The 24,068-nt window shown below is 44.0% G+C and overlaps 1 protein-coding gene across 1 annotated transcript in view; it reads left to right on the top strand.

Moving 5' to 3' along the window:
- Positions 1-12,647: 12,647 nt before the first annotated feature.
- LOC149335764 (uncharacterized) overlaps positions 12,648-24,068 on the top strand; it is a 36,440-nt gene continuing 25,019 nt past the window's right edge. The window contains exon 1 of the mRNA XM_089554002.1: positions 12,648-13,101. Within this exon, the coding sequence (XP_089410128.1) occupies positions 12,648-13,101 (454 nt within the window). The remainder of the gene's footprint in view (positions 13,102-24,068) is intronic.

Here is a 24,068-nt window from a genome sequence, read left to right as displayed (position 1 = left end):
CCTTGAAAATATTTTGCAAATTCAAGGGGCGCTTTGTTGACCTAAAGCGCGGAGAGGCGAAAGCCTTAAGCGCGGTGTTGCTGCTAGTGTCGAGCAAAGGAAATGGATCTCTCTCGCATATCTCGGTGGACACCTGAACCTCGCCTTAAGGGAAGGGAGGAAGATGGGAGTGAACGAAGAGACCGAATTCACTAGACGCGCCTTTGTTCATTCCAAACCATCGAGCTGGCATGGCGGAGTGGTTACCGTGCTCGTCTCGCACTCCGGAGACCCTGGTTCGATTTCCCAACTCGACGAAATTCCTTCTGGGTTTTATTTATTTATCTGGTCTGACTAGAAAGCTTAATTAGGCTAGTTGGTTAATTAAGCAATGAACTAAACTCAGTCCCACTTAATTGGAGCATCACTATACGATCGCTTTAGTTGTTTGCGTAGTTGCTAGCCAAAGTACAATTGGCCCCGTTTGAAACTCGCGCACTGTGACGTCACGACCATTTCGACCAATTGAAAAGTGTGACATTCCTGTCGACAACTCCTGCTTACAACGATGAGGCATTAAAGGCTTCGGCCTTAAAATTTTGTCCATTGAGTTGGTCTTCAAACGGTTACCAGTACACCGCTGAAATAAGCAAATAAAACAAAGCAGAATAGAACAAACGGGAATAAATTACGAGCACTAAAATGTAATGAAATTATTGATAAAGCAGACGCTTGTCTTATTTTCCTGATGAAACAGAATAGTTTACTTCATGAGACGCGAGTAAATCTGAGTGTATCCAGCTGTCTTACAACGGAAGCTTCATTGACTGCATAGTATGCATCGACTATTGCCCTTTCATCATACTGAGAGAACCTAACAATAATCTGAAAATTCAATGGCTTCTATGCGGCCATGCAGGTAGTTACTTTTATTGATATGTGGGATTAAATTTCCCAAAGCGACGCATAGGCTATGAGAGACGTCGTATTGAAGATAGAGGACTTCGTATTATTTTAAACGACCTGCGGTTCTTTAACGTGCCTATTGCAGAGATGCATAAGCAGCTCACACATAAATGCATAAATGCAAAAACAGTTCACGCATGTTTACGCATTTCGCGGACATCCTAATATTGCATTAAGCGAGTGTGGCGGGGCCACAACAATGTAGGAAGCGCAGGTGTTCGCTAAGAAACTGAAGACTCTAGCGGAGCAAAGATTACGCAGAAAGGAAGATCGGGTAAGCTTTCAACTTTTTGTACCAACTAAATCGGACAAAAGTCGGTTGAGGCTTTCAGCAACAGTCGCTTCTTCCTTGTCATTCAACGTTTGCAGGTGAGGGGCATAAATAGATTTACTGGTAGCAGGTAAGCGAGGCGTAGAGAAAAACATGCATGCCCTGCTGTATTTAAGTGTGAGCTTTCACGGATGCCTCACTCATCCGTTCCGATGTGGAAAACGAACAAGGCATCATGCAGGGTTCCGGTTTAATTTCGGTTTAATTTTGGAGCGTGACTGCGATTTCATTGCGACTAGCCGTTCTGGTCGGCTTCATTTCACACCTTAAAAGCATGTGGGTCGCCAAACTTCCTAGCGTCAAAACAGTGCCTTGTGAAAACGGTGCACGCTCACCCGAAGGCTTTGGTAATGGCCGCTTCTTAATTAGTAAGAGAAATTGCTTGTCGCTTTTGTTTTCAGCCGTTTGGCCCTATGAAACTAGCGGGACCTCGATACCGTCCAGCACGCCAGCTCACTGCCAAAAAACAAGGCGACCGTGCTGCGAAAATAAAAACTAAACTGCCCTTGGAAACATCGAAGCGGAGCACGCTCGCTGTGTGCCGTGTGCAGCGAGGAAGTTTGAAAACGGAGTAAATTGAGTTTGCCACATTTAATCGACGCGGAGGTGTTGGGCGCCGTTACAAGTTAACATATTATGTGCTATAGTTCTCAGCCGGGTTCATTAGAGGTCCGTTATATCCCCCTGTAGGAAACTTTTACTTCGTGAAACGAAGATATCCACTACAGATTTCTACGGCGGCTTTCGAATGGAACGACACTTCCTTCGTTATACTCATTTTTTCGTTACCCGTTCCTTTACAAAGATGTTCTATTTTAGTCACGTTCTAGTGGCTTCACTGCATCCGTTCCGAACTATGTGTGAAAGTTTATTATCGGAATTCTCAGCTGCATTTCTCAGCTGCAGAATGTCAGTTTATCTTAGAAACACTGAGAAACTCATAACGACCACTGGTGTGAAAGAGTATTTTCAAAAATTGGGTTGTTCTTCTGAGTACCTTCAACATACACAGGTATTTGTCCTTCAAAATTATTTAGGTACCCCATCAACCTTGCACCATCCGCTCACCAGTCGGCTCACCCTGTGTGACTATGTCGAGGTCCTAAGGCGAAAACAATCAATGAAATGTTCGATATGCTCAATATTACTTGTCATTTTATTGCCACTTAAGTTGAGTTTCAAAGATGTGCCAAATTATTTATTTATCGGGAACACAATGCCATCACGCTTAAGTGAAAATCGACTAAATAGTCTCTGTCGGGCCACACTAAAGAAATCGGTGCTTATGCTCCGTGAAATCGATACACAGCCTGTGCCGTGCATCTCCGCTGCCACGCTTCTGTTCGCTACCTGGGACGTGCAGAACTTGAGGCTTGTCATGGCAGTGGCGCCATCTACTAATTGAAGATGAAGTTAGGTGGCTCGTTTATTCGTTGCTCTTTGCAACTTTGAGAGATGGATCTTTTGTTTTGTACTATTTGTAACTGAATTGCAGCGTGTGCGATAAAAAAGGCTGCTCATTACACGCGGTTTAAAAGGCGAGCTTGTAGAGCAGAAGATAGAGTTAGCTTTCTTTCTAGCTTGTCAGAAAAGATGTCTTCTCTCGTCCTTGGAAAGAAACGCCTCCGGTAGTTTGATGAGGCGTAAGCATGTCCTATAAAACACATGTATAAAAATATAAACGCAGATCGGCGAGGAAGAAGGCAGAATCAGTCAGAGACTGGTCTATCCACGCAATGACGAATCACGATTGGTCAGTCAATCACGGCGACCGGTCGAAGTGATCCTCTGCGCGAGGACTTAAGAAGAGGCTTGCGGTCGAAAACATCTATGCTCATTTACACGTAACAAGGAGTCATTTGTTGGTGATTTTTTTTTTATGAAGTGAGACAGACAGTCAACTTTTACATCCGCTGAACGGATAAGGTAACGCAAGGGAACTTTTAACACGGCTTCTATGGTAACTGGGCTTTCTGAAATGTGAATGCTATCTCACTGTTCAGGAGCGCTCGTAGTAAAAGCAGCGACTGCATTTTTTGCTAAAATAGCAAATGCAGTCACTTTTGTTGCGTCGTCTGGGCGGAAGTTGTCACAGCGACGGCGTTGCACACACTGGCGCTTTCTCCGCAATAGGAGCAGTTCGGTCGGGAACACCGTAGCTTTGACAACATTTCTTTCATTTTCAATCTGGTGTTCAGGAACGTAGAACGCATTCGTGTGTCACTTCACGCTTTCTTTTTTTCAAAATAACGGTAACACGTGCGCCTAGTTTGGTACTGTGCGCTATGCTCCAGTCCCCCCCCCCCCCCCCCCCCCCGCCAGATTTATTACTACCCCTTCCTCCCCTCCCGTCGTTGTCCCTGACATCAAACACGCATTACGACCGCCACAAGCATGAGAACGTGATATGGAAATGATGTGGCAATAACAGAACTGTCTGCAGAAACGTCCGTCAAATCACGTCACGGACCACGTGGCATTATCGGCCCCATCTACGCTTCAGTGCTCACCGCTCCTGGCCAATTCGCTGCTCCAGAATCTTTTCCTTGAAATCTTGTCGTGCGCTGTAATGACCGCCAGATTCAAGCCATTACCGACATCAAGGTAGCAATAATAACTAAAATCAGTTTTAGTAAACTTTTACGCTACTATGGGTCTGACAAAGAGGAACAGCGAGCTGCCAGAAGGATGCGTAGAAGGTAAGAGGCAAGTAGAAACTACAATCCCAAAATGAGTGGCCACCAAATCGTGCTAGTCTTGAATAAAAGACGCAACGGTTATTATCTATAGCATCGCTGTAATGCCTTCCGATATTTATGCCCGGAAGTCCTGTCAAAAGCATACGTTGTCTTTCGTAAACAATTTGTGAACAAAACGTAGTACGCTAGTCTTCACGGGTAAAAAATGAGCACCAATTTTTTTTAGAAATAGCACCTCGTGTCCGGCTGAGTGCTGTTGCTCACAGTTCAGAGACACGGAAATAGGTCAGCAGACAAAACAAAAATCAGAAAACATGGTGACGAGAACATGTATAAAGAACCTTAGAAATAGAGGCGGTCTTTTCTGCTCAGCTATTTTATGAGCGGAAAAAGTGGAAAAAGTTTCTAGCCAATCAGCGGGAATTAACCCGGTGCTCATCCCTCTTTTTATTCGAGACGTTCTGGCAGCGAGGCAGCCAAGATTTATCTCTTCGCTTTTCAGTGCCTCACGCATGGCACTCAAGTTTACTTTTGCGAAATCACTGTAGTTTTTTTTTGCAAGAAAAAAGGACTTTCCGTGCAGCCCATTAATGGTGCAGTTGCGGCTAGCGCACAAATAATTGGACGACAAAAAAAATATTATTGATGGGTACTGCCCCTTTAAGCTCATCGGGCCGGCACGTGGCATAAAATTATCAGCTGCGTCTGTTTCTCTTTCCATTAGCGCCTGAGGAGAAACCGGAAGCATAGGCTGCGATCAAAAGAAAATGTTGCGCAGTAGAACCAACAGCCAATACAGTGAATGGTCACGCTTTACATGCACAGTCTCTGTGGGTTCTACAAGCATTGACAGAAAGCAAATCATCCAGACCTTATTAACAGTACCATAAGAATTTTATGTAATGACAGTAAATGCTTAGTGCCTTTGGTTTGTTAGCGCCCTTATTTTGACCGTTGGCGCTCCGCGTCCAGATTTACTGTCATTAGGCGTAAATCACGATATTGATAACACCTACAAGAAAGCAATAAATTTTACCTGAATATTGCCGCGAATGTTTGTAGTGTTGTTTGTTCATTCTTCGAAGCTGCCGGCACGCCGCTTTATCGCTTTGTTTGTGATGCAAGACGCGCCTAGGAATAAATAAATAAAATAAATCTCGATTGATCGCATCCAGGCGGAGCCGATTCTACGTTGTTCCAGAATGTTCTAGTAACTTTCCAAGCTTTATCTCGAAAGTTCGCTATCAGCTTTAAAAAGAGCACACTTGTTCCTATGCCGCCGCCGAGTGATTCAGTTCTTTGCGGGTGCAAGTCAGCCCAAATAAAGAGTTTCGTTTAGAAGACATTTTCACTGTTTTCCAGTTCGCCGGACTGCAGTCAACACTACGCGACAGTATAAACAGCGCTCATGTGTGCAAAATTTCTTTATTGTAGCCTAAAAGTGATATTTTACCTTGAAAATAGCACCCCGTTGTTGGTTTACAAGGCGAGAAAGTAGCCATATTCTTCCGTGTGGGCAGCCAAGCAGATGTTGTTGATCAGAATTGATAGTAAAATTGTCGCCTTTTTCCCCCCGAAAATGTAGTAGCATTAAAAGAGCGATCAAAAGAAATGCAAACAGCGCAGTTCGCATGTGCTCCCCTTTTGTCTTTTCTTCGCGATTGCACCTAATTTTGAATGAAAGTTATGAAGAAAACATTTGCTTTCTGATATCAGGTTGTTACGAACAAAGCTGAATGCCCTTCTGTGCAAGGAATAGGTACGATAGTAAGCATTTTTTCGGTTAATCAGTTGTCGAGAACTCAATATGTGGCAAACGGTAATAAGGCTAATTTGCCTTTAAATGCGAACGTTTGGCACTGCGCGAATTGCGTTAAAATTTGAGGAGTCTGACCCTCAATAGCCTTAACTATGTCCGTGTGGCACAAATTTGTAGCCCTTCTTCAAAAGCACCCAAAAGTGGCTATTTTCATGGGTAAACCAATATTCCATTTAATGCCCTTCGCAAGTGTAGTCAATTGCTTACTTATTTCTTTAACCATGTTATAAACGACAGACAGGCATGAATTTGTGCGAATATTTCCTCATATTTTTCTCTTGTATACTTTTGTGGGCTCCAACATGACCTTTTATTCAGCGGTTCACGGAGCAGCGTATTCCTGCGACTTTGGGTAGGGACGCGTACACATCGATAGGTGGATTATTTCTAAGTTGCAGGAGAATAGTTTCTTCATATATATCGAGATTGCGATTGAACGATTGCATAGGTTTGTATTTGCCAACTTATGTTTTCCTTAAACTAAAACAGAACCGACTTTGCTAGATGTGTGCAGTCTATTATTTCGACATATTTTATTTGGCTTGAAAGTGGCTGCTTTCATGCCCTTTAATCTAACTTCTATTTTTTTCAAGTTGGCGCTCTAAGGATACGTCCGCTGAAGGGAGAGAATTTTGAGTGACGTTTCCTACGAATATCAAAGCAATACATGTAAGTCTGCCGCATTCCGCAGTGTAATCAATCAGTTTTTTTTTTTTTTTTGCTATAAGTTTGCGACCATGGTAGAACTAAGATGAGTGGAAACGAAATTTTGCCTGGATTTTGCACGCTTTTAAGCAGCTTGCACACACCAATTACGGTAGTGTACAGCGCAAGCAAACAATGAATTACATTCTTTTTAACGAAAAGCTCAGGTAACTTGTCCTCACTTTGTCCTGCCCATGTTTTCTACGCGTTTACTATTGCCTCAAGGCAGAAATGTTTTGTTTCGGAGTTTTTTCGCCTACTTACTTCAATCACACCGATATCACCACTTGTACAATGCATAAGAATAGTAATTTATCGTATCTTAGGTACCTCAGCTCATAAATTCACTTTCGTTGACTCAACTGGCTCATCATTGCTAACTACTCCCAAAACTAGGTTTGAATGGATCGGTGTCTCTATATAGAACGCTTGCGCCTGTGCTGTCTCAGCAAGCACAGAATATAAAATTTTATTGACGTCATACAAATCAGCAATAATGTTAAGAGTATCCGCGTAAGCTCGCGACACTCTGTTAAGAGATCATTAATATTAGCTCAGTGAGACAGTGAAGTAAAAACAGAAGGTTACCAGCATTCTGTTCTTGTTTGTGGGTTGAAACTGCTGTCTATTTCCAGAGGAAACAAGGTTGTGCAAGAAAAACGAGTGCTTGATATTTTATATGCCTTGAAAGAGTACCAATGAATAGTTACAGATATACGGAGATTTTCATCTTGAAAGCTACAAAGAGCAAAGTTTTATATGAGCAAGGACGGAGAGGCCGACTGGTGGTAATGTGGCCCTCGCCTGCTACTCCACGCGGGAGAAAGGGGGTGGAATCTAGAGTTCAAAGGAAGGTTAAAAGGCCATAATACAACGATCTGCACAAACTGACTCTGGCAGCGAAGATGTCCACAAAAAAAATGTCCGCGCAAAAACCGTGAGCCACGACATCCGGTAAAGAAAGCGGACAAATGTTGTTTATCACCGCTCACGTTATGGACCTTTCTCACCTTTTGGTTTCGTTCGCGCTTTGTGCGCCATCGTAAAAACGAATATCAGGCAACTAGCTCAGCTTGCCTTTTAACTCCAGCGGTCTTGACATAGTTGACAAAGACCGTTAACCAAGTTTTGAATATCAGTAATCAATCCTCCTCCGCAAACCAAACTGCACGCTGGTGACAGCACCTATCATATATGGCACATTCTAGATGAGCCTGATGCTCCTAGCGACACGTTTTATTGCGCAACCTTTGAGTCTCTAAACAGCATTAACTACCATAGTTTCAGTTCCACCCTGCAATACCTGGTGTTTAAAAACTCGCCTATTATAGGGGACTTCCGGGACTACGTGACAAAAATTCTTTGAAGGCAACTAAATTCCCGGTTAGATTGAGAAGGTCATTTTCATGTCTTACAACTATCTGAGAAGCTGTAGGGCACAATTTGCTTTATTTTTGTACTACTCCCTTATCGAACAAAACAAAACAAGGTTTGAGAGTACTCTAGGGAAGGCGCCTTTAGCCAGCAAGACAATGTAGCATAATAATATAGCTACGAAGGCAGAAAGTATAGGCAGTCATACCCAACAAACCTCGACAAAAGCATTCTTCAACGGGAACGAGTTATGAACGTAATTTTTTAATATATTCTAAGATAGCACAATAGCAATTTATATATCAACAGATTTCCCGTGAGCTGATTTGCATTTTTTGCTATTAAAGTTTTCCTCTCGTCAAAAATGTTCCAAATTGTGTTTCTATAGCAGTCAAATGCTCGATGCTAATGATGGAAAAACTTTAAAGGGAAGATTTCGCTACGCTTCGGAAGAATGGACCTTCAATATTTCCATAACAGTAGCAATACACAAAATTTTTGTACAGGAATTCAGGATATGGAAGTCTCGTGACTTGTGTTCCGTTCATCTAGAAATTCTGCACTCAAAAAATGATCAATTATTTGCTTCTGCTAAAATGTGATGTTCTGTACCGTCATTTTGTGCATGAATAAGTTATTGCTCGAAAGAACACACATGCTTGTCTTACCATATTGCGCCCAGCACAGAGCAGATATGGCAGCGGTTGAACCGTCTCATTGGCTTTCAAAGAATTTTAATGAGAAATGTTGACACAGCCGTTCAACTGAGAGCAACTGCCATCACTATTAGTTAGGATTAAACTGTACCTAACTGTGGTTACTATTTTGGGCTCTCCGCCCTTGTCTAATGCTCTCTGGCTCATTCCCAATTTGCACAGGTCACTCACACATACTTCATCATTGATTCTTGTAGCGTGAGGCTCCCCACTAGGTCTTTAGAGCGTTGGCTAAATCGAGGCATCTTCCTTGGGCAAGCAGTCTTTGAATGCACTTCAACAAAGTTTGGTGTCTTCACATGCGACGGTAGCTGACATCACTTCGGTTACTCAAATCAATAGGTTCGGGAGCATCGACCCTCCTTCGAGATTATTAATATCGCTAGGGTCCGTTACGTAAAAGCCTAAAATCGATCCATAAGACATATCAAACGGAGACAGAGTGCGAATAGACTCGAGCGAGTCCTTGCTCGCACCATATCAACGGAGCGATTGAGACATCCTCTGTCTTTCAGAAAGAGGGTTTTCTATTCAATAATGAATTCCGGATGTCAGTCGCACTTCAACCGGACTTCAGCAACTCTTCAGTCGGCTGGTGTCGTCTCAGGCTGTATTGCACCGCCTCTTGTGAACGCTCTTTGGGAGGCATTGAAATCTGAAGAAATTAATCATTTAGAGACATAGTTTCGTGAAGACGTGGTATGTCACAATCAATGTATAAGACAGGAGCGCTGACTCGAACCCGCCGCAGTATATTCAACACGTGCGAATAATGCCACGCTGACCTCGCTAGCTCAGTGTCTGCCTGTGCTTCCCCATTTGCTGCCTTTCTCTCCCCCACAAGTCTCTGTGCATGTTCTGTTTCTCTCCTTCCTTGTAGGCAAAAATACCGAATTATTCATAGCCTTCATGCACCACTGAGGAAAGCGAGATAAAGAGTTGAATATGCATTATTGTGTCAATGCGACCTGAACTGCATAAAGCAAACATTCGTTTGGGCAGTGGAATACAAGTGGAACGTTCTAGTCCCCTCATGGCACGCGCGACCCCATAATGTGCTAATGTTCACCATGCGCCGAAAACTGAATGCACAGAAAGCTAACATTCCCAGGAAAAGTCTAGTGCTTCTGAAGCTATCTCTAATGTCTAATGACGTGCGCTTTTATATAGCAAACTTTTAGGGTTACAGATGAAAAAAGTGGTGTCCTACACAGTGCATAGGTTGGTTAATCTGACTCGTTTTGTACTACATCCCATAGATTTAACACAACAATGGCATGGTGGGCCAACACAACTTGGATGTCCCTCCCATTATTTCTCTCGTTCATGTCCACCGCTTCCTCTCCCATTCAAAGGATTGACTATACACTGCCTCAGAGATGCCTCCATATCGACTGTATGCTTTCTTACACCGTGGTAAGGCGGCGCGCCAGCGCTGTGGCGTCTCCAAAGGTTTTTGAGCGTTCTCGAGAGATGGCGCTGACGAGCCGTCTTCGTAACTCCCCATTTCCCACTCTGTCGCTCCCTACGTCCCTCCGCTTTCCGTGGTTCGTTCCTACGGCGCGCTCGCTTCCCCATTCGCGTTTCGGACGCTCAGGCCGCTAGGGTACTTCGAGGCAGTGCGCGTGCGAGAGAACTCGGTGCATGTTTCAACTCTAACTTTCCCTCCGTGCCCTTGTGAGCGCTTGAAAACCTGTTTCTAGCCAAGTGTTTTAAGCACGAGGATATCACTCTGCGTCGCTCTTCGGATTGCTTCTGCAGCGAAGTCCTTCTGGATTACAAAGAGATGGAGTTGAAAGCCACTCTGCTGGAATCTTTTTCCCTGCGATGTTTGGTGATTTTCATGGGGATTTTGCTTTCGAAGACAACTGGGAATAACTACACTGAGGAAGACCAACATAAAGGTACTGAAATGAAACGTGCAGTATTAAATAATTGTTCATTGTTCATAGCATATTTTATCTCAAGTATATTTATTGCTTTTGAGGAAAGAATTGTTAGATATCAGAAATATTGAGGAAAAATATCGGCCATATTCCCTCGTTCAACTTTCATTTGTTTGCCGCATCAAGTTAGGAATTACTCAAGAGTGTATATGCAGTGTAGATTCACGCTCGCCACGAGGAAACTACTAATTTCGCTTAGCATAGTTCCTTTAGCGTTCGCTAATAGAAAAAGACGTTTTTAAATTGCACGCACGACTTGCTTTTTTTGTGTGGGGAAATGAAGATACACATGAAGTTCACTTGTCTGTGTGTCGTATGAGACGACCGCTATTTTAAATGTTTCCTGTTCAGAAGCACTCTAATTAAAAGAAGTGTAGAGATAGTGGCTAACGTTACCTGGATACAAATTTTGCGGCAGATGGATACAGCTCACCAAGCAGATTAATGTATTCTTTTTTTTTCTGATCAAACAATCGCCTTTGGTTGGGTCCGACATTCATAGTGTTCTATACTAGTTTCTAAAAGAATCGGGTTTTTCTCCTTGGTGTTATGACCAAATAATATTGTTCCTTTCCCTTGCAGTGATATGGTGATCGTACCGAAATTCTCCAGATTTCTTGTCTGGAACTTAAGGGATTCTCCCATAAGAATGTAGTCCCACTTTCCCTAAATTCGAAGTTAAGTTGAACAGATGTTGAGATTCTGGATGATATCTTTGTGCTACGCTCTGGGTTCCCTCAATGAGTAAAAACAGGCGCAGAAAACTGCTGAAAGGGAGATATCTCATGCTTACATATTGATGGCCTTGGCGTTTTCATGCAGTCTGTTCTTGTGCCGTTGCAAATGAAATAATCTTAAAACTTATCGGCAGTTTCAGGAAGTTCTTGCACAACTTAGACATAGTCAAGGAACACCGTCACATGAAACAGAATAGGGGTGAGCAAGCAATACAATTCCGAAAACGAACAGAATGGGAAAGCGCAGCTTTGCTAACGGATCAACTTTGAAAACCGAAGTTAGAAAAAGAATTGAATACGAATCGAAGAGTGAAAAAATCAAATCGAATATAAGTGAAAACTTTTAGGGTAATATGTTGCAAAATGTATAATCATGCAAAACGCCGAAGCACTAGTGGGGACGTCCAGTAGTGTGCTGTCTTTTATAATGTTGTTGCTAGAGCGCTCGGAAGAAGCCACACCTGTCTTCACTAAAGGGTACGCAAAACGATGTCAGTATTCGATCTGTGACTGCGATGACAAACGTACATGAAATTATCTGTTTCTAATTGTAGCAAAATGAATAAATTGGTGCCATATCTAAGTAGGTGAAAGGGGCATGTTCGATCAGCCATAGCCTTCGAGATCAGGTGTCACCGCAGGGTTTACTAAACCAGCCAGGGCACTTTGGCGGAGGCCAATCACGGAGGCCATGTTTAAGTATTATCAACACCACCACACGAATGAACTATATCGGTCGCGGCCCCATTTTCTGAAGCAGTTCTCGAAAAAAACTACGCCATGTCTCAATGGAACTTCGTGCCAATTATTGAAAATTTACTTTAAAAGTTGAGAACATAATGAATTCGTTTCGAATAATTTATAACATGCACCATCCGATTCCTTTAGCGAATGGACACATTAAGACAGTCCAAGAAAGAACACTACTCATGCGCTGTTTTAATGCTGTGCTGTCTCAGTTGCGCCTCTGTTCTCTGACATCACGCACCACCTCGCCGAACAATCCGTCACACTTAAAGCTAGTATTCATTGCATACCCCACGAAGAGCGCCACTGTTTCTCATTGCGACGCCTGAATCACATGCTCCAAATCGCCAAGTCGCAGACGCTAAAATCTCAACCGAGTTTCCTTCTTGGCGTCCTTGGCCTTCGGCGCCATCCACCGATCTTCATTAGTGACCACCGGGTGATCACAAATTGTTTTAGCTACTTTTAGCCTATACTGCTTTAGACCTTAATGATAGCTATTACTAGCTCAAATCACCATGCTCTCGGTAAATTAATGCCCGAGTTGCCGCTGCACTTTTATGTTATCAGCTCATTCTACACGTATCAAAGAGCAGCGTTCAGTTACGGGGTGTTTCTTTCCACAGGCATGACTTCAGCTACGCTGTTGCGGCTCCACGTCCTGGAAGGCGAGCAGACATCGCTGCCCTGTCCCATCGACATGGCGCCGCGGCGGGCTCTCTCGGCCGTCTGGTATCAATTCGCCACCACTTACCATAGCAAACACGAAGACCCCTCGTCTCGGAATTTCAGTGTCCATCGTGAAGCGAAGAAAGCTTACGCACTCGTTGTGCCATCTACGTCCTCCACCCCGGTGCTGGCTGGAAGTGCCGGACTAGTGGACGGCACCCACTGGAAGCAGCCTCCATGGTCGGGTAGAGCATTCTTCTCGCTTCTCAGCGACCCACCAGCTTTGCTGCTGAACCGGCTGGAACAGAACGACACCGGGAGTTACGTCTGCAACGTCACGTACCGCGATGACGACGACAATGCCACTTTTCCCGTTACTGTCACCGTGGCTCGCGTTGAGCTGTTCGTCGCAGGTGAGTATCTTTCCGTAATCAGAAAAACCAGCCTAGCCATCGAAAAACCAGATCTGACTTGTTCCATAATGTTTAGATCAATCCTCCAATTCTTCAGTACAATTCAATCAATCCCTTCATTCAATTCAATTCAATCAATCCTTCAATCACCCGTGTACTGTGCAAAGTCAGTGCGGGCTAAAGAACCCCAGGTGGTTGAAATTTCCGGAGCCCTTCACTACGACTTCCCTCATAGCCTGAGTCACTTTGGGACGTAAAACCCCCCATAAACCAAACCAAACCTTCATGCTCCGATTGCATTAAGTATGTAGTGCGACGACATGCGTTGTCCCATTTAGAGATAACAACGGTTACGGTCTTCGAGAGGTCGTGTACAAAGGCGGTTATGGTGCAGAGAGCCAGCACAGCCAAAAAAATGCGAGTGAACAAATCTGGCTACTGGCGCATTCAGCTTTAGGTCTCCCCTCATCAGAACAAACCGGTGCGATTTCTTAGCTGCTATGCCATTCGGCTGCGGATTCAAAGGTCGCGTTTTCGAATCCTGTCCATGGCGACTGCGTTTCGATGGAGGTGAAATGCAAAACCGCCTGTGTGCTGTGCGATATCAGTGCACGTTCAAGAACCCCAGATGGTCGAAATTAATCAAAACCTTTCCAATACGGCGTCCGTCACAGCCTAAGCGCAACTTTGCGATCACGTTTAACCCCAAGTATCATAGCACCTCTTCATTACAATTTTAGTGCCAGTTAATTGCCCTTCTCGGCAGCAAGTGTTGTGGTTGCCACAGGGCTCGCGACGGCATTTGTGCACGACAAACACGTGCGTTTGTGCAGTGCGTTCGTTGCTCGAATGTAGCGGTAGTCAGTCGAAACAAGTTGCTCAAACTATAAGTCAAAGCGACCAATTTGTCTCTCAAGCTTGTGTGAGTCTTCCGTGGAAGTAAAAAAGCATTAAACAGAGTCAATTATTTTTGTTGCCTGTTTCGGAGTTGTGTGATCTTGTCATGGTAACTAACGCTAAAAAAACACGGACACAAAAAGAAGGGACAGGACACTGCGTCCTTTCTTTTTATGACATTCTATTTTCTTATTTCAGTGTAAGTCTCTTTTTAGCGTTAGTTAGCATGTCAGAATCCGTAAACCAACTAGCCCATTTAAAAGCATTAGCTGCGTGATGATTCGAAATTTTTTTCGTTGAATGTAGCGGACTAACCGTGAAGTAAGAAGCCTTGAAAGTTTACTAGGCACTCGCTGTGAAATCCTGTTTGGGAAAAAGTGCGCAATATCTTTAATGAAACTTTTCTTTCAGTTGGACACTGCTTAATCACAGTGTGGAATTCATTAATCAAAGCGAAGTTTTGGAGAAACGATTTTTTTTTTGTTCTCAGAATTTCTTCCTCTTATATTTCTGCAACCCATCCTTCCATTTCCCTGCTTATACTCGGCTGCTGTCGGAACGATGAAAGGGCCGTGTCTGAAATTAGAGGCTCGCCGCCTGCTTTCTTCCGACAAACAAAAGTTGGCGCCGAGTGTTGGGAATCTCTCAGGAAGAGTAATTTTTTTGCAGCTGTTGTAGTGAAGACTCCGTCCTCACTTTTCTTCCTTCTTGGCGTGTTTTGTTTTTTCGGCCTTCATTCTGAGGGGCACAAGGAAAAGTATATATATATATATATATATATATATATAAACGTCATTCGGTTGACACACGGTAGAAAAACAACAACTTTAATAAAGTTGTTTTTCTACCATGTGTCAACCGAATTACGTTTATGTTCTACCGGATCCATCCGTCTTCACCCCCTTCTTATATATCAGGTGTTTCAGTGAACACTTTAAAAAATTTTCATAAATAGAATTTTCGGGGTAAAGGTATGGCTTTTACAGCATAGCATAAACAGTGTTGGCGGACACCAGAAAACCGCTGAATCGTATAACTTAGTAAACTGGTTAACTAATTTTTAATAATTAACTGTTTAGGTATTGCAGTTAGGCACCTAGTTGCAATTAGATATTTGCAGCCAGTCGTCAGTAATAGCCATATCAGGTTTTATAATTTCGAAAATGCGATTATCCTTGGCGCTGTGGCTCGACAAAATGTGGCTTTTTCGACTAGTTACCTGCACTGGAGGGGATGCTTTGCCTGCATGCTTTCGATAGCGCATGTATTTTTCGCACGATGCAGCCAAACTTTGTCCAGCCACAGCGGTGAGGGTAATTGCGTTTTTTTTTAATTCTAAAAACTGATATGGCTATTACTAATGACCGGCTACAAATCTCTAATTACAACTAGGCGGATAACTCTACTAGTTAAAAAGTTAATTATTAAATACCAGTTAACCAGCTTACTACTTCAGACGATTTACCGGTTTTCTGGTGTCCGCAAACACTGGTAATACTATGCCTCAAAAGCCACACTTTTACCACAAAAAGCCCATTTTCGACAATTTTTGAAAGTGTTCGCTGCTGAAACACCCGTGTGCGTGTGCGTGTGTGTGTGTGTGTGTGTGTGTGTGTGTGTGTGTGTGTGTGTGTGTGTGTGTGTGTGTGTGTGTGTGTGTGTGTGTGTGTGTGTGTGTGTGTGTGTGTGTGTGTGTGTGTGTGTGTGTGTGTGTGTGTGTGTGTGTGTGTGTGTGTGTGTGTGTGTGTGTGTGTGTGTGTGTGTGTGTGTGTGTGTGTGTGTGTGTGTGTGTGTGTGTGTGTGTGTGTGTGTGTGTGTGTGTGTGTGTGTGTGTGTGTGTGTGTGTGTGTGTGTGTGTGTGTGTGTGTGTGTGTGTGTGTGTGTGTGTGTGTGTGTGTGTGTGTGTGTGTGTGTGTGTGTGTGTGTGTGTGTGTGTGTGTGTGTGTGTGTGTGTGTGTGTGTGTGTGTGTGTGTGTGTGTGTGTGTGTGTGTGTGTGTGTGTGTGTGTGTGTGTGTGTGTGTGTGTGTGTGTGTGTGTGTGTGTGTGTGTGTGTGTGTGTGTGTGTGTGTGTGTGTGTGTGTGTGTGTGTGTGTGTGTGTGTGTGTGTGTGTGTGTGTGTGTGTGTGTGTGTGTGTGTGTGTGTGTGTGTGTGTGTGTGTGTGTGTGTGTGTGTGTGTGTGTGTGTGTGTGTGTGTGTGTGTGTGTGTGTGTGTGTGTGTGTGTGTGTGTGTGTGTGTGTGTGTGTGTGTGTGTGTGTGTGTGTGTGTGTGTGTGTGTGTGTGTGTGTGTGTGTGTGTGTGTGTGTGTGTGTGTGTGTGTGTGTGTGTGTGTGTGTGTGTGTGTGTGTGTGTGTGTGTGTGTGTGTGTGTGTGTGTGTGTGTGTGTGTGTGTGTGTGTGTGTGTGTGTGTGTGTGTGTGTGTGTGTGTGTGTGTGTGTGTGTGTGTGTGTGTGTGTGTGTGTGTGTGTGTGTGTGTGTGTGTGTGTGTGTGTGTGTGTGTGTGTGTGTGTGTGTGTGTGTGTGTGTGTGTGTGTGTGTGTGTGTGTGTGTGTGTGTGTGTGTGTGTGTGTGTGTGTGTGTGTGTGTGTGTGTGTGTGTGTGTGTGTGTGTGTGTGTGTGTGTGTGTGTGTGTGTGTGTGTGTGTGTGTGTGTGTGTGTGTGTGTGTGTGTGTGTGTGTGTGTGTGTGTGTGTGTGTGTGTGTGTGTGTGTGTGTGTGTGTGTGTGTGTGTGTGTGTGTGTGTGTGTGTGTGTGTGTGTGTGTGTGTGTGTGTGTGTGTGTGTGTGTGTGTGTGTGTGTGTGTGTGTGTGTGTGTGTGTGTGTGTGTGTGTGTGTGTGTGTGTGTGTGTGTGTGTGTGTGTGTGTGTGTGTGTGTGTGTGTGTGTGTGTGTGTGTGTGTGTGTGTGTGTGTGTGTGTGTGTGTGTGTGTGTGTGTGTGTGTGTGTGTGTGTGTGTGTGTGTGTGTGTGTGTGTGTGTGTGTGTGTGTGTGTGTGTGTGTGTGTGTGTGTGTGTGTGTGTGTGTGTGTGTGTGTGTGTGTGTGTGTGTGTGTGTGTGTGTGTGTGTGTGTGTGTGTGTGTGTGTGTGTGTGTGTGTGTGTGTGTGTGTGTGTGTGTGTGTGTGTGTGTGTGTGTGTGTGTGTGTGTGTGTGTGTGTGTGTGTGTGTGTGTGTGTGTGTGTGTGTGTGTGTGTGTGTGTGTGTGTGTGTGTGTGTGTGTGTGTGTGTGTGTGTGTGTGTGTGTGTGTGTGTGTGTGTGTGTGTGTGTGTGTGTGTGTGTGTGTGTGTGTGTGTGTGTGTGTGTGTGTGTGTGTGTGTGTGTGTGTGTGTGTGTGTGTGTGTGTGTGTGTGTGTGTGTGTGTGTGTGTGTGTGTGTGTGTGTGTGTGTGTGTGTGTGTGTGTGTGTGTGTGTGTGTGTGTGTGTGTGTGTGTGTGTGTGTGTGTGTGTGTGTGTGTGTGTGTGTGTGTGTGTGTGTGTGTGTGTGTGTGTGTGTGTGTGTGTGTGTGTGTGTGTGTGTGTGTGTGTGTGTGTGTGTGTGTGTGTGTGTGTGTGTGTGTGTGTGTGTGTGTGTGTGTGTGTGTGTGTGTGTGTGTGTGTGTGTGTGTGTGTGTGTGTGTGTGTGTGTGTGTGTGTGTGTGTGTGTGTGTGTGTGTGTGTGTGTGTGTGTGTGTGTGTGTGTGTGTGTGTGTGTGTGTGTGTGTGTGTGTGTGTGTGTGTGTGTGTGTGTGTGTGTGTGTGTGTGTGTGTGTGTGTGTGTGTGTGTGTGTGTGTGTGTGTGTGTGTGTGTGTGTGTGTGTGTGTGTGTGTGTGTGTGTGTGTGTGTGTGTGTGTGTGTGTGTGTGTGTGTGTGTGTGTGTGTGTGTGTGTGTGTGTGTGTGTGTGTGTGTGTGTGTGTGTGTGTGTGTGTGTGTGTGTGTGTGTGTGTGTGTGTGTGTGTGTGTGTGTGTGTGTGTGTGTGTGTGTGTGTGTGTGTGTGTGTGTGTGTGTGTGTGTGTGTGTGTGTGTGTGTGTGTGTGTGTGTGTGTGTGTGTGTGTGTGTGTGTGTGTGTGTGTGTGTATAGCGCTAGAGTATGCACAGATCACGTGCGACAATCAATAACGAATAATTTTCACAGGTGGTCGCGAGTGATGGCACCTTCCGCTAAGCCAATGCCTTGACTAAGCTTATTCATTGAAACTGGGTGAAATAAGCTACCCTTAAATAACAACATTCCCTGCCTCTAGCCTCGTCACCTGAGAATCAAAGTACGCTAGAGTCAAAAGTAAAATAATAGGACTGAAGTCAAATTCATAATATTATTTTTCCGCTAGAAATATATGGGTGACAAAAACACAAATCTATTACACAAACCTTATCGTCATCAAGATTACAGGCATAAATTCCTCATTAAGTGCTCTGTTTTGATTTGTTCATTTTTGCACTTCAAAAAAAGTTTAATGAACCGAAATCTTCATCTTCTTTCTAACCTGTTCATTAGTATTTTTGAATTACATTGCTCTTTGCATCATACTATATTTGGTAATCCGTATTTTCCTAGTGTATTATAGTATCAAATGATGAGGTCGATAGAAACTGCAATGTCTATAATAATTTTTTTCCCTGAAAGAACCTGGACAGAAACAAAACTGTGATGGCAGTTGTGGTTATGGTTGTCGTGGCGTTAGGGGGAGAGGGATTATATAACCCGCATCCCATTTTAAATGCAACTTTAATGCCCGGGACGTCAGCTTGGAAGCCTCCTGTAGAGATATACGACGTGCGTACGTAAATTACCATTGCTTTCAGTATAATCCAGCAAGACATTGCTTCATATGTCAGAGGAGCTTAGCGTTCCACAAAGTTAAGAGAGCACGCTTAACTGACATCGCAGAGGTGCAGCATGCGCCGACATTACTGTGGGATTAAGTGAGCGCGACGAGACTTTGCAGTGTCCGTCGCGAGCCCCCTCTCAGTATGCCAGTAGTTCTGCGGCCCGTGATGTGCAGCTGGCCTAGGTTTCCCGAGCTCGTCATGCCGGAAATGAAAGAAGTGCCTTGCACTGTAGTTGTAGATGCGTAGTAGCGCTGCCTTATTCTTGAAGAGTTTAGAAGACCTAGGTTTCTTGCCTAAATGTTGCAGCGCTCACTCTTCGTAACTACGCAGCATTACTTTGCACAGACCTTTACTTCCCAAAGATTTCAAAAAAAAAAAAAACGTGACGCTTCTCAGACTTGCTTCCACTCCCTTCCCTTAAACTAATTCTTAATAGGCCATCTGCCTGGAAAGTGTCATTTTGCTTCTGTGCGATAAAAAAAAAATAATTATATGTCGGCACAAAAAAAAGGCAGTCTCTAGATATCCAAATTTCAATAATCTTAAAATCAGCAATTCGACAAAATCGACGCTGCGAAAATATATATTTGACATCCGGCCGCAGTACCTGCTGCACACTTCTCGCAGTGAACTTAAGCGCTACGCAATCCTGCCAGTGTCAGAGCTGCACTCTAAACATCTCTAGCCTTTCACAAGATCCCAATGTAAGCCTGGCAAATGGAAATGCACAGAGCCGAGACTGTGACCTGGATTTCAGGGCTCAGCGAGGAAGCCTGTTCACGACATTTTGCGGTTCCTGTGATTTGAGCCGGATTTAGATGTTTCGCTTTACTGCGTCTCACACCAGCAGCTGCAGTACTTAGCAGCCGCTTATACTGATTTCTTCCGCCTCTGTCTACAAGTAGCTTGCTCTATGTTTGCTCTATGGTCAAATTATCTTTTTACTCTTTGTTTCAAACTATCTTTTTGCGTGTTTGAGTCAAACTATCTTTTTACGTGTTTGTTTTTTTAATAAATATTAAGAAATCTTTTTTTCTTCACGCTCATTAGGCCGCATTTGCAAACCCGTCTTACAACTTTCTTGGCATTCTTTTTTTCTGGTACAAAAAGAAACTTTGCATATTTGAACACGTACTCGTTATCTGAACGCAGTTGTTTCTTTCTATTCGGGCTGACGATGTTTATAAACAATGGTGAAAAAGGAAATTCCTAACTCGTGTGTTATTACTTTTTATTTATTTATTTATTTATTTATTTATTTATTTATTTATTTATTTATTTATTTATTTATTTATTTATTTCAAATTTTCTTACACACCTGCAGGGGATTGTTGAGGACAGTTTTTTTTGCCACCATCCCTCAGGCCTTGAAATGAAGCTATCCTTCGAGGCTTCAGATGGGCCCGGGCCCCACAGCCGCTGATAATTATCGAGTGAATAGCTGTGTGACCTATGGTCAGGTATCCAAAACTAAAAAAATCATTCACATCATCACCGCAGTTAGCCTGTGAAAACCGCTCGTGACGCGGGTACATATTTTTGCATTTTTTTCCTAGTATATTCTAATGGCTTCGCTTTATGTGCAATCAACCTATTTGTCAATGCAAAGTAGTAATATGTTTGATTAGGCCAGCTTCAGTTTCTTATCTGAGAACAACAATAAATCCTCTTCGGATATCAGTACCTTTCCCTGACTACACGAGATAGCAGATGCAGGGCATCGATTGTTGACGCTTAATGCATTTTTTATGCTCCATGCACGAATCAAGGGAAAAAAAAGAAGCAGAAAAAGGAACCGTAATTCATAGAGGAGGAGAGAAGCACGTCATGGCGAACGCAGTAAGAGAACTCGCAGAGAACTAGCAGTTTCCTCAGTGCTTACGAGACCGCGAATTCTAATGTTTTTTACTAACACTTTTGCTAGCGTTCGCTTGCACGCACTTCCCTCTCGAGAATTTCTCAAGACCCAGAGCGCATAATGTAAAGCGGATGATTCCAACTGGACCCGCGAACACACGAATAATTAAAAGCCGTGGATCACAGCGGCTCAAGAAAAGCAAAAAAAAATTCAGGGGGCACTTTGACTGTCTAAAGTGGGTAGAGGCGGAAGCGTTTTCCGCACCACCTTCGCTGTTTCTGTGGCACTGGTGGCGTCACATATATTTGAGTACTAATTACTAAGTGATGGCAAATCACTAATTAATTGTTAATTACTGATTAATGCCTGAATACTAATTAACTGCTAATTAATGACGCTTAAGCTTCGCCTTTAGGAGTGCAACGCGACAGCGCGTTGTAGCGCTGCCAGGGAGTCCACGGAACGCCACCACCCGTTCGGCGCGATGCCTTGCCCTTTGAACGCAACGCTTTTTGAGGAAAGGAAATGGCGCAGGAAGTCTCTGTCATCTCGGTGGACACCTGAACCGCACCGTAGAGGAAGGGAGGTGGAGTGAAAGAAGATAGATAAAGAAGGAGCCGTAATGAAGAAAATGAAAATTGTATTTGAGGAAAGGAAATTACGCAGTAACTGTCTCACATATCTCGGTGGACACCCGTCAAAATTCAGGGGGGCACTTTTTTGAACTAAAGTGTGGTCACTGATGTGTGGTTAAGATGTTAAGCTTCGCCCCTTAGAGTGGAACGTGACAGCGTCTTGCAGGAGTCCATAGAACGCCATCGCCCATTCGGTTCTACGCCTCGCTCGTCGGTAAATTGGTTTTTGAGGGAAGGAAATGTATCTGTCTCTTATTTGTCGGTGGACACCTAAACCTCGCCGGAAGGGAATGAAGGAGGATGAGAGTGAGTGAAGACACCGTATTCACTAGACGCGCCTTTGTTCATTCCAAACCATCGAGCTGGCATGGTGGAGTGGATAGCGTGCTCGTCTCTCACGCCGAAGACCGGGGTTCGATTCCTGAGCTCGACCAATTTCTTATTCGCATTTATTTATTTATATGGCCTGACTAGTAAAGCTAATTAGGGTAATTGGGTAATTAAGCAATTAACTAAGCTCAGACCCACTTACTTGGAGCATCACTAAACGATCCCTTCAATTGGTTGTATGGTTACTAGCCAAAGTGCATTTGGCCCCGTTTGAAACTCGCGCACTGTGACGTCACGACCGTTTCCACCAATTGAAAAGCGTGACTTTTCCTGTCGACAACTGCTGCTTACAACGATGAGACATTAAAGGCTTCCGCCTTAAAAAAGAATGGGTACGCGACTCTGGTTAAAAGGTTCCGCTCCTAGGAAGAAAAGTATTGGTCTTGCATTTAAACCAGTTTAAATAGGTCGATGTTCCGGATTTTTACGCTTCTTCAGTTTCTCTGCGCTCTGTCTCGAGACAGCGGGGGAGACCACAATCTGTCTTCTTCTTCTTCAGTGTTTTCTCTTGTCTGGGTACTCGTACAAGTGTCCCAAGCACTCCGCTGATTTGTTTCACTTGGAGAGCCAGAGAAACGAACCTCGCCTGCTTTCGACATAAACTCATGCATGCCCGAAAAACACCGTGGTGTGTCATCTTTTTTTCGTCCCTGTCGTAAGTAGAGGTCTGTTATATTCCTAGCTAAATTCTCGGCAGCGTTGATTTTTTTAATCCAGGACCGGCTGCGCGGATGCTTTTATTGCTGGCAGTTTCCGGTAAGAGCTGCAGATTAAAAATGGCTCATATACACCACCGCTCTTTTTCCAGAAAAAAAAAGGAAGCTTAATAAGGTCATGCGGCCGTGCTTGCAAGCGGAGTGCACGAAGTGTAGGACATGCGGAAACCTAGCAACAGGGGAGGAGGAACGCAAAGTCGCTAAGCTAAGTGGTCGAACCAAACGTCGCCGCTAGATGAACGCAGTACATGTTTCGGTGTATCGCAAGCGTAAGCGGGAAGCATCCGACATAACTGCTGCTTTGGCCATGTCCTGACCTTCGAAAGCGGGCGGAGTGGGTGAGAGAACAAACGCGCGTTAATGATATCCTAGTTTAAATCATGAGGAAGAAGTGGGCTTGGGCAGGGCATGTAATGCGAAGGCAAGATAACCGCTGGTCCTTAAGGGTAACGGAGTGGATTCCAGGAGAAGGCAAGCGTATAGCAGGGGGCGGCAGAAAGTTAGGTGGGCGGATGAGATCAAGAAATGTGCGGGAATACGGTGGCCGCAACTGACAAAGGACAGGGTTAATTGCAGAGACATGGGAGAGGCCTTTGCCCACAGTAGGCGTAGTCAGGCTGCTGATGATGATGACGATGACATTCGACGCAGCTGGCGTTGATTTAACTTGGGCTAACCGATGAAAAGCGTGCTCGTGAAGTGAAACAGCAGCCCGAACGCCGCCGTGAGGATAGGTCATCGCTAAATTATTCGTCTTCTCCAGTCCCTTAGCCTATATAGCTTTTTTGTTTTATGTCTCTTTGACGGTCTGTATCTCACTTCACCCAGTTTCGTTTTGAACAATTCCTTTGGCCACTATATTTCGGCCCTACAAGTAAACACTCGAGCGAGATAAATTAGTGACGTTCTTTTCGGTCTTTTCTGACTCAGATTCCGTCTTTGAATTCATACGAAAGAGAAGCTAAACTATTAATGCGAAAGCATTACTAGGCTATGTCGGCGGGGTCGTGTCAGCAAAATTTGTCGGCAGCAGTTGCGGACAAGTCAGAATAGGTAGCGTCAAACGAGTGGTTCTAATCGAAAGAGGTTGATGCGAGGATAATGCGTCAAAAAAAAAATTCCGAAATTGAAGGAATAGGTAATTAATTAGACCCAGAAATCTTCAAAAAGTGAGCGGGGCGAGAGCAAAATGGCGCCAAATTTGTAAATGCCGGAAGTGTGGGGGCACGTGAACGGAAGTGTGGGCGGAGCCAACACATGGCGCCAATTTTGAAAGTCCGCAATGAATACTGAGATGAAACGAGGGAAAATCTGCAGTTAATCGGAATTCAATCAATAATAATGATTATAGAAAGTGTCAGGAGTGAATTAATGTGAAATAATGAGCATTAATTGTCAATAAAAGTGATTTAATTATGAATTAAGATGAATTAATGTGTTAAAAGTGAATTAATGATACATTAAGGCGAATTGAGGGTGATTTAAGTGAATTGGCTCAGAATAATTTGTGAATTAAGGGGAATTAAAATGAATTAACTGCGAATGAAGTGGTCAATTAAGGTACCAATTAAAAACAAAAAGCAACTTGAATTTTGGAGGCGTTATTGCTTTCGCATTGCTCCAATGCGGGTTACCGCAGTGATCTCGAATTTTTTTCTTAT

The sequence above is a fragment of the Amblyomma mixtum genome, chromosome 7, assembly GCF_055824585.1.
Source record: "Amblyomma mixtum isolate Tamu chromosome 7, ASM5582458v1, whole genome shotgun sequence".
Lineage (NCBI taxonomy): Eukaryota > Metazoa > Arthropoda > Arachnida > Ixodida > Ixodidae > Amblyomma > Amblyomma mixtum.
The sequence above is the reverse complement of the archived record's forward strand: the minus strand, read 5'-3'. Positions and strand labels throughout refer to the sequence as shown.